This window comes from Phoca vitulina, unplaced genomic scaffold (genome assembly GCF_004348235.1).
Source record: "Phoca vitulina isolate PV1807 unplaced genomic scaffold, GSC_HSeal_1.0 scaffold22, whole genome shotgun sequence".
NCBI lineage: Eukaryota > Metazoa > Chordata > Mammalia > Carnivora > Phocidae > Phoca > Phoca vitulina.
Genome location: NW_022589725.1, coordinates 1,271,088 through 1,286,977, shown reverse-complemented (window position 1 = coordinate 1,286,977; position 15,890 = coordinate 1,271,088). Strand labels below are relative to the sequence as shown.

Below are 15,890 nucleotides of genomic sequence, written 5' to 3'. Positions count from 1 at the left end.
GTGGGGGTGGGGGTGGGGAGCAGGCCGGCGGGCGGAGGCCAGGCTTCAGAACCCTGGCAAATCAGAGCCAGGATCTCGGCCCAGCCCTCCCGTTTTAGAAGGACTACAGCGTGACTGGTCCAAGGTAGGTGAGCAGAAAGCTCAGGTCCCAGAGGCCCATAAGCCATTCCATCCACATTCCATGGGCATACGCGTGGCATACAGGCCTGGCCGTGAATCCTAGTTCCGGCACTCATTTAGGGTCTTGATTCCATGGTTGTTGAAAGAATTTGCAAAATAAACACTTATATATATAACATTTAATCTGTTATCAATATTGACTCGATCTGAACAACTGAGATAATTATTCCCATTTCACAGAGAAAAACACTGTGGTACAGAGAGGTTAAGTAATTTGCTTAAGGTCACACAGCTCAAAGTGACAGTCAGGATTCAAATCCACGCTGTGAAAGCACCAACTGCCCCAGAATAGTGCTCCGCACGTATTTTTTCCTGCCTGTAGGTGTGCTGGGGCCCCGAGAGAGGGCACTGGGGCTCCAAGAGGAGTACAAGAGACGCAGGAAGCCTGGAGTCTGACCAGTCATCTGAAGGTCCCGGGCAGGGGAAGAACGGGAGAGCAAGGCCCACACCGCCCCTTCCCGCCCCCACCCCTCTAGGCAACACGAAGTGGCCAGTGGACCGTAAATCCTTTATTTCCAAACTATAAATAGACCTGTACTGAGAAAAGACGCGCTCCAGGTGATGAGGCTCCAGGCTCTCCATCAACCCTTCCCAACCGCTCCGCAGTCTAAAGCCGGTCCCCTTAGAAACCTGCTCTCCCCCAGAAATCACCACCCGGGCTGTCAGAGCCTGGCAAGCAGCTGAGACCAGCCCGCTCCCTTGTCCCGCTGTGACTCCAGCGCGGCTTAGGCCCTGCTCTGGTCTGATGCTCACCCCTCTGTTCGACCAGTTCCCTGACCGAGCCCTGCCATGTGGTCCCGTGCTCCCCGAGGCCCAGCCCGGGAGAGTCCTGGCCCACTGCTCCCCGGCTGTTGTGAAGAGCCACCCGGGTCCCCAGGCTGCTGTGAGGTGTGAGGCTTGGGAGCTGCCTGGTTCCCAGCAGGTCTCCTGGCTGGTCACTGCTGCCCCTGGGCCACAAAGTAGTCCTCCTCCTCATTGTTCTCTTCCTCCGGCCGGCCGCTCCGAAGCAGCAGCTCCAGGTCAGGGTGGGAGCCCAGGCCCTTCAAGGGTTTGGGGCCACCATCACCTAGGGAGAGAGAAAAACCGGCTGTAGACCTGATCATGGCTTTCTTGGTGCCCCCCGATGCACATGTTGAGTCACCCAGGTCCCCCCCACTCCCCCCACTCCCTGGAGACAACCATCCTCTGAGTGGCGGTGGCAGAACCACGAGGCTGACTTCCTGGCCGAGGGGCAGCCTAGGCGGAGGCAGCTGAACTGCGTAGACAGCCACCCAGCGGCTACTGCTCTGGGCAAGCCGAGAGCCACCTGCCTTTCTTGGCTGGGTGGCTGGGGCCCCAGGACTGGGTGGAGGGGAGGCCAGAGGGGCCGAGTCACACGGGGAGCAGGGAGCGTCATCAGAAAAGAGGCTTCTGAAAGGGGCTCGGGTTACCTCTGGAATGCAGGGCTTTGAGTGCAACATGCAGGGATATGCCCGAGAGGCAGAGGGCGAAGCCCAGCCAGTTCAGGAGGCTGATCTGATCCCCCAGCAGATGAGCTGCCAACAGCAGAGTGCAGACTTCCTGAGGGCGGAGAGACAGGAAGGGGAAGCGATCAGTTGGAGTGGGCTCCTTCGCAAGGAGGGTGGACGGCAGGGGCACCGGGCACAACGGCAGGGGAGAGCCTGACCCGCCGGAGCTCCTGGGGCCGGGGCAGGCTGGCCAGCGGGGCAAAAACAGGGCTTCCCTGAGCTCGGAGGACCAGGCCTGCCTGCGATGCTTTCCTCCCTTCGTGCTACCGAGACACAGCAAGGGAGGTGCTCTGCACAGTGTCCTGTCAGTGTTAAGAGAGGCAAAGCAGACCCAGGGCTGGGAGCACAGAGTGTCCAGCCCACAGCCATGTCCACAGGAGTGAAGAGTGAAGGAGAGTTGTGCTTCCAGAAGGCACCCACACGTGGGGAGCGCAACGCTGCCGCAGGGGAATGCAGCATCACCCCGGGCTCCACGGGACACACACTGGCCACGGGGTTCTGCAGACACGGTGGCTGCCGATGGGACTGGTGGGATGACTCACTCTGAGAACCACAGCTCACGCCTCTTCCTAAGCCCCTTGGGGAGACGTGATTCTGGGTTTAGGCAACACTGCTCCGGCATCAGCGTCTGTCTCGTCAGGGAGAAACCGCACCCCGCCCCCATGGGCCCAAGCAGGGTGGGGTGAGGGGTGGCAGGGGAGGGGGGAGCCTGGGAGTAGAGGCACGTGTGATGCCAGGCAGCAGTAAAGGCAAACCAGGCAAACACCGGGCACGCGTGCTAGCGCTGTCCCTTGCTGTAACCATGGCAGACATCGCCAATCAATCACGGAACCCTTTCCCCACGAGCGTGGACGGGGCGTCTCAACCCTTGGCTCCAGGCCACTACCAAACGACCAGAGTGGGCACTCATGGTAACAAGAGAATGCATCCCAGGCCCAGTGGAGTCAGAATCCCAGCTCGGCCACCTGCTGGCTGTGTGTCCTGGTGGAGGAGCCACCCATCTGTGAACCAGGGAGGACTGCCTCCACCCCCCGGGGCTGCAGCCCCAATGACAGGGAGTCTCAGACAAGAGCACGGCGCACAGCACCCTAACCAGGCACTTCTGTCTCTTCTCTGGGGTCTGGGGCGTGGGAGCTGGGACAGAAGCTGCTACTGAGCTTGGGGGCCGCGCTATAAGACAGGACTGGGGCCACCCCCAAGTCTGTACCTTAAAAATGCCAGCAATGGAGAGAGTGAGGCTGGAGGTTCTGGAGACCAGGAGGAACTCAGAGAAGCCCAGACCGAAGGCGAGGATCCCTCCAAGGAAGAGGCTCCCTAGTACCCGCAGGAGCAGCCCGGTGTCCTGGAAACGGAAGATCTTCTCAGACGTAGACAAATGGAGACCTGAAAGCAGAGGGAGAGAGTGGGAGGCCACGTGCTGGTGTCCCTAGGGAGCAGGAGACCCAGCATGGGGCAGTCACGGCCCCCGCACACCTGTGCACTCGCTGTGGCCCCGAGGAGGGGGATGGCAGGTGGAAGAGAACGCTGTGCGGACGGCCTGACACCTGGGGACCTGGGGAAGCAGCGAGGGCCCCCCCGAGAGCCTGCGGGCTAGGGTGGAGGGCCTGGCACCGCACAGAAAATCGGACAGAAGCCTCTGTCCTCCCACGGTGCTGACCTGTCTGTCTTTGGGAAGGAGCGTGACTTCACGTGGCCTCTGCAGCTGTGGTAAGTAGTGGGCCAAAGAGAGGCGGGGCAGCCCACTGTGTGATGAGTGACGAGTATCAGCGCCCCGGACCCCAGGGCAAGCCCTCGCTCTCAATGTCAGGGGGGCCACCTATCAACAGGGCCTCATTTTATCCTCCCAAACCTTCTCCACTTTAAGCCGGCTCTTGCCATCACACAGCTGTGGGACGAGGCTGAGACGTGCCCCCTCTCGGGACCCACTCCCCCAGTGAGAGCATTTCGACTAGACCTGCGTTCCTCAGACAGACAGTATAACGTGGGGAACAATTCTCAAAAAGTAAACGCCCACACACAAATATAGGACAAAGCCTTGTTCTCGAGACACCCCTACGGGCACCCACACACCGAGTCTGGCATGACTTCTAGAGGATTCCTGGCGCTCCCACACCGTCCCTCAGAGTGACTCCGTGGCTGTGCGCAGGAAAGGCCCCGCGCGAAGCACAGCGGTGACACCTGTGGGAGCTGGAGGCGGGCCGGGCTCGCTGAGGTTTTGGAGGGAAGCACCAGAGAAATGCAGAGTGCAGGCCCTCCCGGACAAACAGCCTCCCGATGTAAGACATCTTGTCTGGTGCTGGGCTCAGCAGTATTGCAAAGGCGTCAGCAAATTGAAGGGAATTCGGGAAAGAGCAACATAAGTAATGAAGGCGCTTGGGGGATTAATTTACCAGAAAAGATTAAAGGAGCTAAATCCACGCAGCTTTACTAAGTGACGACGACCAGGGCTTTCGGCTGAGGGTGTGCAGGGATGGGGAAGGGTGTCCGTGGCCAGGACGGGAGGGGGCAGAAGGCGAGGGTGGGGGGGGAGGCGTTAACTGGAAGAAAAAGGGGGGCTGCAGAATCATTTTCTCAGGGAGGTTCGAGACGCTTCACGGCTTGAAACTTAAATGGATGTGGGACAGAATTCTCTGTAATGACCCCGAGGACAGAAGGAAGGGACTCAGGGAAGAAGGATAAACAGGGACAGAGACTAATCTCGAAACCCGGGAGGGAGGGAGGAAGGAAGGAGGCGTGCACTTGCAGCCTGGACAGTACTCCCTGCTTCTCCTCTTCTCTGGGAGGTGATGGTGGGCGGGGGGGGCCCCCTACCCAGCCACTGCACCACGGCCAGGGCCACACAGACCATCCCACACACTTCCACCCTCGGAACCTACTGATGCTTTCCTGCGATGCCCTGCGCCCGTCAGCCCAGCAAAGCCTCCCCCAGCCTCCAAAATACATGGCCTGGGAAGTCTTTTTGACTTGGCTTTCCACCCTAGCATCCTGAAAGAATTCCTGGCCCTCTGCTCCTTCTAAGAGACAGAACACATCACGGTTAAGAGGAAGGACTCAGGAACCAGCTGCTGGAACCAAACTCTGGCTCATTGGGCAAGGTTATCTTTACTTCTCTCCACTTGTTTCTTTGACCTGCAGGATGGAAATAATGCTGGTACTGCCACATGGGGTTTGGGGGAGTATAAGAGTTAGTATGTTTAAAATGATCAGAACAGGGGAACCTGGGTGGCTCAGTCGGTTAAGCATCTGTCTTCAGTTCAGGTCATGACCTCGGAGACCCGGGATCGAGCCCCGCGTCGGGCTCCCTGTTCAGCAGGGAGCCTGCTTCTCCCTCTCCCTCTGCTCTTCCCCCCGCTCATGTTCTCTAATAAATAAATCAATCAATCTTAAAAAAAAAAAAGGTCAGAAGAGCCCTGGCACAGCTGCCAGGCTGTACACATCCACTGTCATGATCGGCTGTTGTCTTTTACATACACTTTCTGCGTAAGCATTTATCAGGCTGGATGCCAGCCACCTGCTTTGACGTCTGTCCAGCCCTCAGACCAGGCTTGCCAATGGACAGACCGCATCTTTGATCTCTATAACCTCTGCAGCTACCACGGAGGTGGGCTCCGAGCAAGGAAGGGGGATCTGTTGTACTGAGGTGCCCCCAAGATGGACGACCCTACGTACCTTCAAAGATGGCGAAGAGAGGGAAGAGCCCCAGAAACATGAGTGGCTGCAGGTGGAACATGGTGTCGATGGGGTTCTGGAGCCCTGCAGAATGAGGGCGGGGGGTGAGTCATCAGGCCCAGCCTGCCTCCACCCTGCCTGGTGCCCGGGGCCCTCTCTCACCAAGTTCCGCCTTCTGCAGGAGCATCTGGGTGAGGGTCCAGCGAATGCCACCGATGAATGAGGCCCCCAGCACCAAGGCAAAGCCCTCCACGTTGAATTGTGTGGACTTGTAGGTGAACATGAAGAGGCCCCCGGCGATGAGGAGGACCACCAGGACCAGTGCCGCACGCTATCAGGGTGGTGAGCAGGGGCCACTGACTGCAGGGTCCTGAGTTGCTCAACCCTGGAGCTTGGGCTCAGGAGCTGTGTTGGCTGACTCTGGGGCAAGAAACCCTTCTTCCCTGTGACCCTGGGGGTTCCGGCCAGCTCCTTCCCATCAACGTAGGCAGGGCTGACATTCAGTGGACATGTACCCAGCATCCCTCCTTGATCTAACCTTCTGATGTGCTTTCCTACAGCTGTTCTAGGCCCCCGGGAGGTCCCCTAGCACCCTGGACCTCGCAAATAAAGGGCGACTGCCTCCAGGACCTGGCTGCATCTGGCCCCTATCCTTGAACCCTTTCTCTTTCTGTCATTCTTTTGGTCATTACACCTGCCACACCAGTTGCTAAGTATTCTCAGCAGTGGCCTGTCCTAGGTCCTTCCTCAGCGACAGGAGTTACTGCCACCTGGGCTGGGCTCGTCTCCTCTGTCACACACAGTGACAAGCCACTGCTCAGACACCCTTTTTAGTCTTAGCATCTGCAGGGATAGGAGGGACCAGGGGAGCTGGGGCCTCACCAGCTCCTCCAGCTTGAAGATCAGGGAGAAGATCAAGATGAAGAGGACAGCGGAAGACTTGGTCATTGTGTACCTGCAAGGACAAATTAGCCACGATGCAGCGCCGGGGCCCAGGGCTCAGACCCACCACCGGGAGAGGAGCCCACTGACTGTGCTGGGAAGGGTGGGAAGCTGTGGGGACCTCTGACTTCCCTGAGGGCACCCGGCTCTGCTCAGGGCAGCCGGGCAATCAGGGTACAAAAGACCAAAGGAAGGCGGCCTGAGTCATCTGGGCTGGTATGTGACCTTTAATTGGAAGAAACCTCTGACGAAGGGGCCTCTGACTATCGCCAGAGAGAAGAGGCTGCGGGTGAACCCTGGGCTCAGTGAGTCCTCTTACTTATCTGCTCCTCCGTGGAGACCGGGATCAGGAAGGAAGGAGGGAAGGGGGAAAAGAGAAGGCAGGGATTGTGTACCCTGAAGTGCAAGGCCAGAGGTGAGAAACAGCTGTTACACCTGCCTCTCTGTACAGGTCAGTGCCCTTCCTCCCCAGCATGACTGGCGCCATTCTGCCGAGCGCCTGGCTCCCCCAGGCCCCCGGGGAAGGCAGGCACAGCACCCCTCGGAGCCCGTCAACTTCCCAGAGCGCTGCTGGCTGTCAGGGCGGAGCTGAGAGCAGGTGCCACTCCCAGAGAGTGGTGGCGTGGCCGGCCCCCAGGCCCGGGGGGCGCCTAGACAGGGTCAGACAGAGCCTGAGCCTGAGCCTGGCGGGAGGCGGGGGGCTGGTACTCACAGCGAGACGGTGATGTAGAGGAAGCTCCAGTTGGACAAGCCCACGTCAAGCGCTGTCGCCAGGGCTGTGGAGATAGGGGCGCCCACCGGACACACGGCCAGGGCGGGCCGGCATGGGCGGGCCAGGTGTTCAAACACTTCCATGAGGCCCCTGAGCGCCCCCTGCTTTGCCCTGGACACCCGGCTTTCTCTCAGGCCCTTGGGCCTTCCTTTCACTCACAGCAACTGAAGGGCTAACTCCTGGCCCACAAAGGGAGGGGGTGCAGCTCCACCATTAGGGGCTCAGGCTGTTCTGATCGGTAAGTGCTGGGAATGTCCCCCAGGAAGAGGATTAATGCGTCTGGTCCCAGCATCCCTCATGAGCAACTCTTCAGAGTGGCTTCTCCTCCCTCAGGATGGAAGGCGCACCCCTCGTGGAGGACCTGGTCCTCCAGGATCTGTCCCTGCCACCCTCTCCGCCCACGTTTCCTCACCAGCGCGGAGTTCCCAGCGCCCCGAGACGCTTTCCGTCCCCCTGCAGACCTACACAGGCACTAAACGCTCGGCCATTGCAGCCCACGCTCTGGGAGACCCTCCCCGCTGGGCCCGGGCTGGCTCCCCGCTCTGTGCCCCGAGGTGCCCCCCACTGTCCCGCCACAGCAAGGTGAGAGCAGGCGTGGGCTCGGTGCGCCGGTCAAGGCCAGTGCTGCATGGGGGGGGCTCTTCCCAGTGCGTGTGAGCGTGCGTGCGTGTTGTGTGTATGTGGGGGGGGGGGCGGGGAGGACACAAGAGGCAGCAGTAGGGCTGGGGGGAGGCAGGCAGAGAGGAGTGAGGGGGGGCGGGGTGGAGAGGGCCTCTGCTCCAAGCCACCAAGGCTCCTTGTTCTTAGCCCACGGCTTCCACGCGACCCCCCTCCAGCCCCCCCCCGCCCACGGCCGCCCCACGGCCACGTACCTGTGGGAGCTACTCTCCTGAGGTAGTCCGTCCAGCTCAGCACCACACGGGCCCTGTGGCTGGAGCACTGAACCAGGGCCCTGGACAGGGCAGAGAACAGGAAGATCACGGCCAGGTGCAGCATCGTCATGAAGAGCGGGAAGTGGAAGCTCTGCGGGACCCAGAGCAGAGACAACCGGGCGGGTTCGCAGCCCCCCATGACCCCCCACGCAGGCCCCCCCCCCACTGCAGGCAGTGGCGCTAACTGGGTGCTTCATCAGGGCTCTACAGCGGCCAGGGGGCTTCCCCCGCCTCCGACATTGCAGTCACTTGGGGTGAGAGCCCCGTAGTTCCAGTTGTGGAGACCAGGCCGAGAGCAGGTGGCAGGGCTCAGTCGGACCACGGTGCTGTCCCCACGGCTTCCACAGGCCTGTCAGCTTCCTGCTCCAGCCCCCCGCCCCCCAGGTCACAGCTAGCGCTGGCCAGTGTGGCCCAACCAGTCATGAAAATACTGAAGTCCTCTGCCAGTTGGTAAACAGTTGCTGCCTTAATCCCAAGTTACCCCAGCTCATCCTCGGTGTCTCCCCCTCTTCCCGATTTCCCCTCAATCCACACATTTGAGGGGAACCCCTGGTGCAGCAGGGCTCTAGGGCCCTGTCCCATCACTAGTGTGACTGGCTTCCAGTCTGATTAGTTGAAGCCTGTGCCATCCTGCTGCTAAATATTCGGGGACGCGGGGGCCATGGCCGCAGCCCCCTCCCCACCAGCCCCCCGCACCGCAAGGCCTGCCCTTACCTTCGTCAGCCATTTGTTGTAGAAGGTGATGCCAATGGAGAAGCAATAGTAGAGAAGGACCAGCCCCAGAGTCAACACCGCCTTCCACACAAAGGCCACGTCGAGGGCCCACCTCCCCATCCGGGGAAGCTCCAACTCCCTCGCTCTGGGTCAGTGGGGGCAGGCACCCCTCCTGAAAACAGCCGCAGGGAGAGCCGGCCGAGCTGGGCCACGACTTTCAACAAGGTCTCCTGGCTGGAGGAGTCCTCTTCGCCTCCATGATTCGGAACCATCCACGGAGCCCCAGGCAGAGGCCTCACCCGAGGGGCTGGTGGCCCGAGCCAACCCTCTCCATGATTAAGTGGACGCAGGCCTCACAGGTCTCCAGGTCCGAGGCTAGAGGAATGGAAAGGAAGCTTGGGTGGCCCGGCAGAGCGAGGGCTGCCCGACTGGTCCGCCCCACCCCTGCCCGCAGGGAGCAGACCAAAGCGGACCCGGGGGTGGGGGAGGCAGGAAGGGGCGCAGGCCCAGCAATGTGCTCCCAGAGCTCCAGTCACATCCACTCTGTCGCCTCAAGCTGTTCTCTATGAATTGCCGCCAAAGTGACCTTTTAAAAACGTAAATCTGATCATGTCAGATCAGATGTCAGCCCTTCAGTGGCTCCCAGCGCTCTTATGATAAAGACCAAGAGCCTTCCTGACCTGTCCCTGCTGGCCTCTCCAGCCTCAGCTCCGGGCTCTCTGTCCCCAGCCCACTGGCTGCCTCAGTTCCCCAAACACACAGGCTCTCTCCTACTGCCTGAAGGAACAGACACGCTGCCCACCCTCCAGTCCTCTCTCAGCTGATGTTACTCAACTTCAGCTCAACCGCTGCTTCCTCAGGGACGACCCCTCCTTGATTGGGTGCTCCCACAGCTCCCCTACTTTCCCTTCAGTGCACCTGTGCAGGGCATGCCCATCTGAGTGGTGTCTGTCCCCTGGGAGGCTGTGCGCTCCAGGAAGACAGGGACCACTGTGCTCATGGTAGTCTTGCGCCCACTGGGCACACTGTGAGTTGTCCATATGGTTTGATGACTCAGTGCAAGAGAGTGGGCACTTGGTTTTCAGGGCACTGATCTGATCTTTAAGGCATTAAAAATGGACCAGGAAACCAGGAAACCAACCTACCCTGCCCTTAGCCTCTAAGGACCACTCCCATAGAGGCCGTGCCTGCTTTAGGGTCTTGCCTAACTAAACCACTCCCAGCCTATCAATCTAGGCAACCCTAATGAGGGTCCAGAGCACACAAACTTTGAGGAGACCGGGCTGACCCAGGTCCACAGCTATCCCACCTGCTGCTTCATGTGTGTGTCCCTTCAGTCACCATCTCCTCCTCTGAGACATTCCCAACCTGCTGAAATGCCACCTCCTGGAAGCCTTCCTAGGACCATCTGATCCAACATACCCTGCTTTCCCCACCTCCAGTCCTTTCTGAAGGGAGTCATCTCATTCACCTCTGTATGCTGGAAGCTGGGTATCACCGCCCTCCCCCGAGGCAAACTGGGAGCTAGCATAAGGCTTTGCTGGAAGGATATGGTAGGGCTGAGGTTCTCGTGAGGGGAACTTCGGAAACCTGTGGGGGTGTTTTGGGGGAACTCTCCTAGCTTTTAGTGATATGGTGGGGGGGGGGGTCCCTGAGAGCGACGGTCCACATAACTAAGAACTGCTCTGCATCCTTTGTAACCTTGACAATCCATGTAGGTATAAGACTTACTTATAAGTACCTGAACCTCGAACACAACTGTGTTTCATTTTTTTTTTTTTTAAGTAAATTCTAGGGCGCCTGGGTGGCTCAGTTGGTTAGGCTGCTGCCTTTGGCTCAGGTCATGATCCCAGGGTCCTGGGATCAAGCCCCGCATTGGGCTCCCTGCTCAGCGGGGAGACTGCTTCTCCTTCCCCCTCTGCCTGCCGCTCCCCCTGCTTGTGCTCTCTCTGTGTCAAATATATAAATAAAATCTTTAAGAAAAAAAAATGTTTAAAAAAATAAATAGATAAAGTAAATTCTATCCCCAGCATGGGGCTCGAACTCACACCCCTGAGATCAAGAGTCACACGCCCTACTGACTGAGACAGCCAGGCGCCCCAAGAACCCAACTGTTTTATCTGTGATACAGAGCAGTTTCTCCATGGTTCTCCTATGCACTACAATTTCCGAGAGTATGTTTGCCATGCGCATGTTTTTGATGTAAGTGTTTTTGATAACGAGTCCGGAGAAACCACACCATCTACAGCAGCGGCCCAGCATGGCCACGGCGCTGTGCACGGTGGCCCGCACGTTCCCCGAGGTCCCGCGGGTGGGGGGAGCACCAGCTGCTTCACCGTGGCTTCTAGCATCCTTGCACCCAGAACTGACGTACTGAAACACATTCTATTCTCAGCGACCTTTTATTATCAGTACGTTGACATCTCCCCGTCACCTCCAGAAGAATCTCCAGTGGCCTACTCGTCTGTCCACGCCTGGATGTCTAATGCCAGGCACTCACCCCCAGCCTGCCCAGCACTGACTCCCGTTTCCCAGGAGCTGTCCAAACCTGCCCCTCTTCCCACCCCAGCCAGGGGCACCTCCATTCACCTGGATGCTCAGGCCAGAAATCTTGTTCCCATCCTGAGTCCTTGCTCCCTCAGCCCACCTTCAATCAGCAAATATTGTCATCTCAGTCTTAAAAAAAGATCCCCAATATGGTCACGTCTCCTGACCACCACTGCCCTCCAGGCCACCGTCCTCTCCCCCCGCAATACAACACGACAGGTTAGTCTCCTCTGCTTCCGCCCGCACCTTCCCCCCCGCAGGTTCCTGCCGGCACAGCTGGAGAGCAGGGTACATGGGCACCAAATCTATGCCTAACAGACCTTAAGGCCCATATTCTTTCCCTATACCCGGGTTTCTCAATCTTGGCGTTATTGATACTTGGGACCAGATCATTCTTTGTGCATTGTGAGATGTCCAGGAGCGATCCTGGTCTCTACCTACTAGTTGCCTAGAGCAGCCCCTCCTCCTCATCCCAAGTTGTGACAACCAAAAATGTCTCCAGACGTGGCCAAATGTCATGGGGGGCAAAAGTGCTCCCTCCTGAGAATGACCACTTACACCACACAGGCAACCACAGTGCATTCTACCTTCTAGCACCTGCTCCCCGGGGTTCCCACCCATGGCAGGGCAGTCTGTACCTTTCTGTGAGTCAACTTCTCACATCTTCTGCTTTTGGTGCAGTTCCTGCTCCAGCAGGGCAATCTGTGCCAACCCCCACTCCCCACCTCCTGTTCAGATCCCACCCTTTCTTCAGCCAGTCCAGGTCCCCCACCTCCAGAAAGTCCCTATGACTACCTCAGCCCACAGGGAGCACTGCCTCCAAGTTAACAACACTCGTTCTCTTACTGTCATTCAGTCACCTAACCCCAAACACAAAATCAGTCCTCAGATAAAGAGGCTCTTGGAAATCATCTAGCCATTTACTCAATGGCCATTTATTAAGCACCATTGTATACCTAGCACTGGAAATAGAGATGTGTAACTGATAAGGTCCCCACCCTTCTTTTATGATAAGGGAAACCAGGCTTTTAAAGGGGCAAATGCTCTTTTTCAAATCTCACCTGCCAAGAAAGGAATTCCATATTCTGCATTACTCTCCAGGGGGCAGCCTAGCTGGGGTGGCAGCCACACCAGGGTAGAGTTGGTGCCCAGCCCCCCGGAGCACCTGGCTCCCCTCAATCTCTGTGACTGTAATGTGGGCAGTGCAGTTTAGTGGTGCAAGTGTGGGCTTGGAGTGAGAAAGACCTGGGATCCAGTCCTGGCTCCTCTGGGAACATTGGGACCCCCGAATGACCTGAACTCTGGACCTCAGTTTCCAGTAAAGGAGGATAAAATCATCCGCCTCTTGGGAAGGGAGTCAATGGCATCCAGTACAGCGCTTGATGGTGGCTTGTGGCAGGGGCTTACACCCCTCCTGGCCCCCTTACAGCAAAACTCTCCCAGGGCCCCCAGCACTACCATCCTTGCTCTCTTGCAGCCCAGACTCACTTCAGCCTGTCCCCACTGCTCCACTGAGTCACCACACCTTCCTCCTTGTTGCCCCTCTGAGGACCAAGTCTCTGTTTTCATCAGCACCTTAAAAACTGACCACTTCCTCCTCCTGCTAAAGCCTCTTGGATGCCCACCACACTCTCCTGCTTTTTCTTTTCTTTTAAAGATTTTATTTATTCATTCAAGACACAGAGATACAGAGAGAGAGAGAGAGCACGAGCGGGGGGAGTGGGAGAGGGAGAAGCAGGCCTCCCGCTGAGCAGGGAGCCTGATGCAGGGCTCGATCCCAGGACCCTGGGATCATGACCCGAGCCGAAGGCAGACGCTTAACCATCTGAGCCACCCAGGCGCCCCTCTCCTGCTTTTTCTTCTGCTTTTCTGGACTCCTGGACTTCTTTGCTGGCTCCTCCTGTCAACCAACCTGTAAAAGTTCATTCTCCCCTGAGTAATCTCATCCCATCTGATGGACATTCCAGTGATTTCTAAATTCTTTTCATTAGCCCTACCCTTTTCTGCCAGCTCCAGGCTGGTACATCAAAGAGTCTCCTTGGTAGCTCCACCCAAGATACCTCAAACTGAAGGTGCCCCCAACCTATTCCAAAGTCATTAGTAAATGCCAGCACAATACACCTGGTTACTTAAGCCTAAGTCCCCAAATGAATGATGAACTCATCCTTGACCACTCTTTCCTTCCTTCCTCCAATCCTATCCTGTCAGTTCCTCCTCCCAGATCCCTGTGGACCAGCTACCCGTCTTCACCTGCGCTCGGCCATCAGTCTAAGGCACGCTGATCTCTCACCTAGGGACTGCAGCGGTCTCCTAACTGGTGTCCCTGCTTCCTCCTTTTCCCCGACACAGCCAGGAGTCCACACAGCAGCGGGAGTGAAGGCTTACGCACTGACAGCAGACCACGCCCTCATAGGGCGAATCCCAAGCCCCGAGCAGGCCCGCGAGGAGGCCTTAAACCATCTGGCCTCTGCCCGTGTCTGCAACCTCGTTCTCCCGCCACTGCCCCGGAGCCCGCCACGCTGGCCCTTGGCCGCTTGCCAGGCCCGTCGAGCCCGCGTCCTTCTTTGCACTAGCCGTTCCCTCTCCCGCGGACCTTTGCGCGGACCTTTGCTCGGCTGAACCCTCCTCGAGGGCCCGCTCCTCATCCTCTTGGCACCTCCCACCAGCTGACGTTGCCCTGTTTGCCCACGTGTTTACTGCGCGCCCCGCACTCCCACCCCACCGCGGGATGCGGCTCTCGGCGGGCCGGGCCGCGTCCGCGCAGGTCCGCCCGGGTCGGGACCCGGCTCGTCGCCGCGCGCGCAGGAAGCGCCGGGGAAGCGCGCGCGGCAGGCGGCCGGGGAGGGCGAGTGGAGGCCCCGGCCCCTCCACGGCGCGGACACGGAGGCCCGGGAAGGACAGGAGCTCGGGCGGGCTGCGCCGCGCAGAGCCCGGCCGGGACCCCGCTTCCCGGCCCGGGCCGGCCGTCCCCCGCCCTCGGGAGCGCGCGCAGGGCCCGCGGCGCGCCCACTCACCTCGGCCGCAGGCGCTCCGGGCCGGATCATCCCGCCGGAAGTGCCGGGCCGAGCGCCGCCGCGGGGGGGCACTTCCGCCGAAAGACGCCGGGGGCGGGGCCTGCCGGCGGCGGGGCGGGGCGCGGCGGGGCTCAGGAGGTGGGCCCGCTGGCACCGTCCTCGAGACCCAGCGCTGAGCAACCCCTGTGCTGTCTTAGCTTATCTCTTGCGCTCCATCGGCCTCGCTCTGGAGCCCCGGTGCGTGCTGCGGAGGCATGCGTACCCGGGGCAGCTGGAAAATAGCCACCTGTTTACTTTTTTTTTTTTTTAAGATTTTATTTATTTGACAGAGAGAGACAGCGAGAGAGGGGGCACAAGCAGGGGGAGGTGGGAGAGGGAGAAGCAGCCTTCCCGCGACCAGGGAGCCTGATGAGGGGCTCCATCGGGACTCCATCCCAGGACGCTGGGATCATGACCTGAGCCGAAGGTAGACACTAAACGGCTGAGCCACCGGGCGCCCCCACCTGTTTACTTCTACGGAACAGATTAATTTACCTTATTCCAACCCAGTGCTGGGCAATCATAGAACCACAAAGATAAAGAAATCTCTCATGGGCTTTTTCTTCTGCGAGCTTAAGCCAGCTGAGGAGTGTGATAAGTCAGGGGCATTAAATTTTAGGACTTAGAAGATCCATGGGAGATAATAATACACATTTGTGAAACATTTGTGTGCCTTAAACTTTCTAAGAATTATCTTAATTTCAGTAGATTGAGTGGGGGGTGGGGGGAGTGTCAAGGCAGAGGAAATGAGGAGAGGGGAAGGCTGGGGCCTGGCTTAAAGCCCAGCTGTTTATAAGGGGAGTTAACAAAAGCTGTGGTTGGAAAAGTAGCTGTGGGGCAGTTGCAGTGGTCTCAAAAATGCCAGCTAGGAAATTCAGATCCCACTCATGTTGCAGGATGGATTAAAAGAGGCAGAGCCTGGTGCAAGAACCCCCAGGAGGGCAGAGCAGGCTAGGGTTGCAGAATGGGGGCCAGTTAGGGGTTTTTTGCCCTCTCCTCCCAGTGCCTCCTGTGCTCTCCTCTAACACTGGCTGCAAACATGGATCCTTGCGAGTGACTCGGCCAGCTTCCCCGGCCCCTCTGAACAGAATGTTCAAGCCCAGAGTGTAAGCAGTGCATTATGCAAACCCCTGCTGCCCCCTGCCCCCGCCAGCTGGCATCCTGCAGCCGAGTTTGTTCATTCAGCACTTACCGAGTACCCACAATGGCACCCATCACTGCCCAAGGTCTTGGCTGTGTTCAATCCTCAAGGCCTGCACTGCACGCACTTGCTGTGCCTTTCGAAAGAGCTTGTCCTCGCCCCCTTCTCCCTCAGAGGGAAAAGAAAGTATCTATTTTCATCACCACCCTCATTCAAGCCTCCCAGCTACCAAGGCTGAGTTTTGGAGCAACAGCCTAAAACACCAGCTGGAAGGCTGGGCACTAAGCACCGGCGACACACAGGGTGAAGAACGTGTCTTCTTTGTAAGTCACAAGAATGTGAGCTGTTCCCTGGCTGCGTCCCTGGCAGGGGGGAGAGGGAGGCTATGCTCATGGGGGTGTACGGTATGCCGTTCCTGGCCGTGCCCGGCAA

At 58.6% G+C, this 15,890-nt stretch overlaps 1 protein-coding gene across 2 annotated transcripts; it reads right to left on the bottom strand.

Moving 5' to 3' along the window:
* Positions 1 to 310: 310 nt before the first annotated feature.
* On the bottom strand, positions 311 to 14,355 carry SLC35C2 (solute carrier family 35 member C2). 2 transcript variants are annotated; one of them, XM_032419852.1, is made up of 10 exons: positions 14,279 to 14,355; positions 8,718 to 9,092; positions 7,944 to 8,094; positions 7,012 to 7,075; positions 6,240 to 6,312; positions 5,520 to 5,688; positions 5,358 to 5,441; positions 2,896 to 3,071; positions 1,611 to 1,740; positions 311 to 1,246 (listed from the first exon to the last, which is right to left on the bottom strand). In XM_032419852.1, exons 2-10 carry the CDS (start codon positions 8,835 to 8,837, stop codon positions 1,116 to 1,118), a joined length of 1,098 nt encoding a protein of 365 aa, XP_032275743.1. In that variant the 5' UTR covers positions 8,838 to 9,092; positions 14,279 to 14,355; the 3' UTR covers positions 311 to 1,115. The 2 variants fall into 2 exon arrangements, with proteins under 2 accessions (XP_032275743.1, XP_032275744.1); XM_032419853.1 differs by lacking the exon at positions 14,279 to 14,355 and adding an exon at positions 13,555 to 13,928.
* Between the last annotated feature and the right edge of the window lie 1,535 nt (positions 14,356 to 15,890).

What these genes read in the sequence shown, in the direction of transcription:
- SLC35C2 (XM_032419852.1), bottom strand. Translation starts at nt 8,837, where the DNA reads ATGGGGAGGTGGGCCCTCGACGTGGCCTTTGTGTGGAAGGCGGTGTTG. An exon ending in ACAACAAATGGCTGACGAAG is followed by an intron (nt 8,095 to 8,717) that starts GTAAGGGCAGGC and finishes TGGGTCCCGCAG; the next exon opens with AGCTTCCACTTCCCGCTCTT. An exon ending in CCATTGCTGGCATTTTTAAG is followed by an intron (nt 1,741 to 2,895) that starts GTACAGACTTGG and finishes CTCCGCCCTCAG; the next exon opens with GAAGTCTGCACTCTGCTGTT.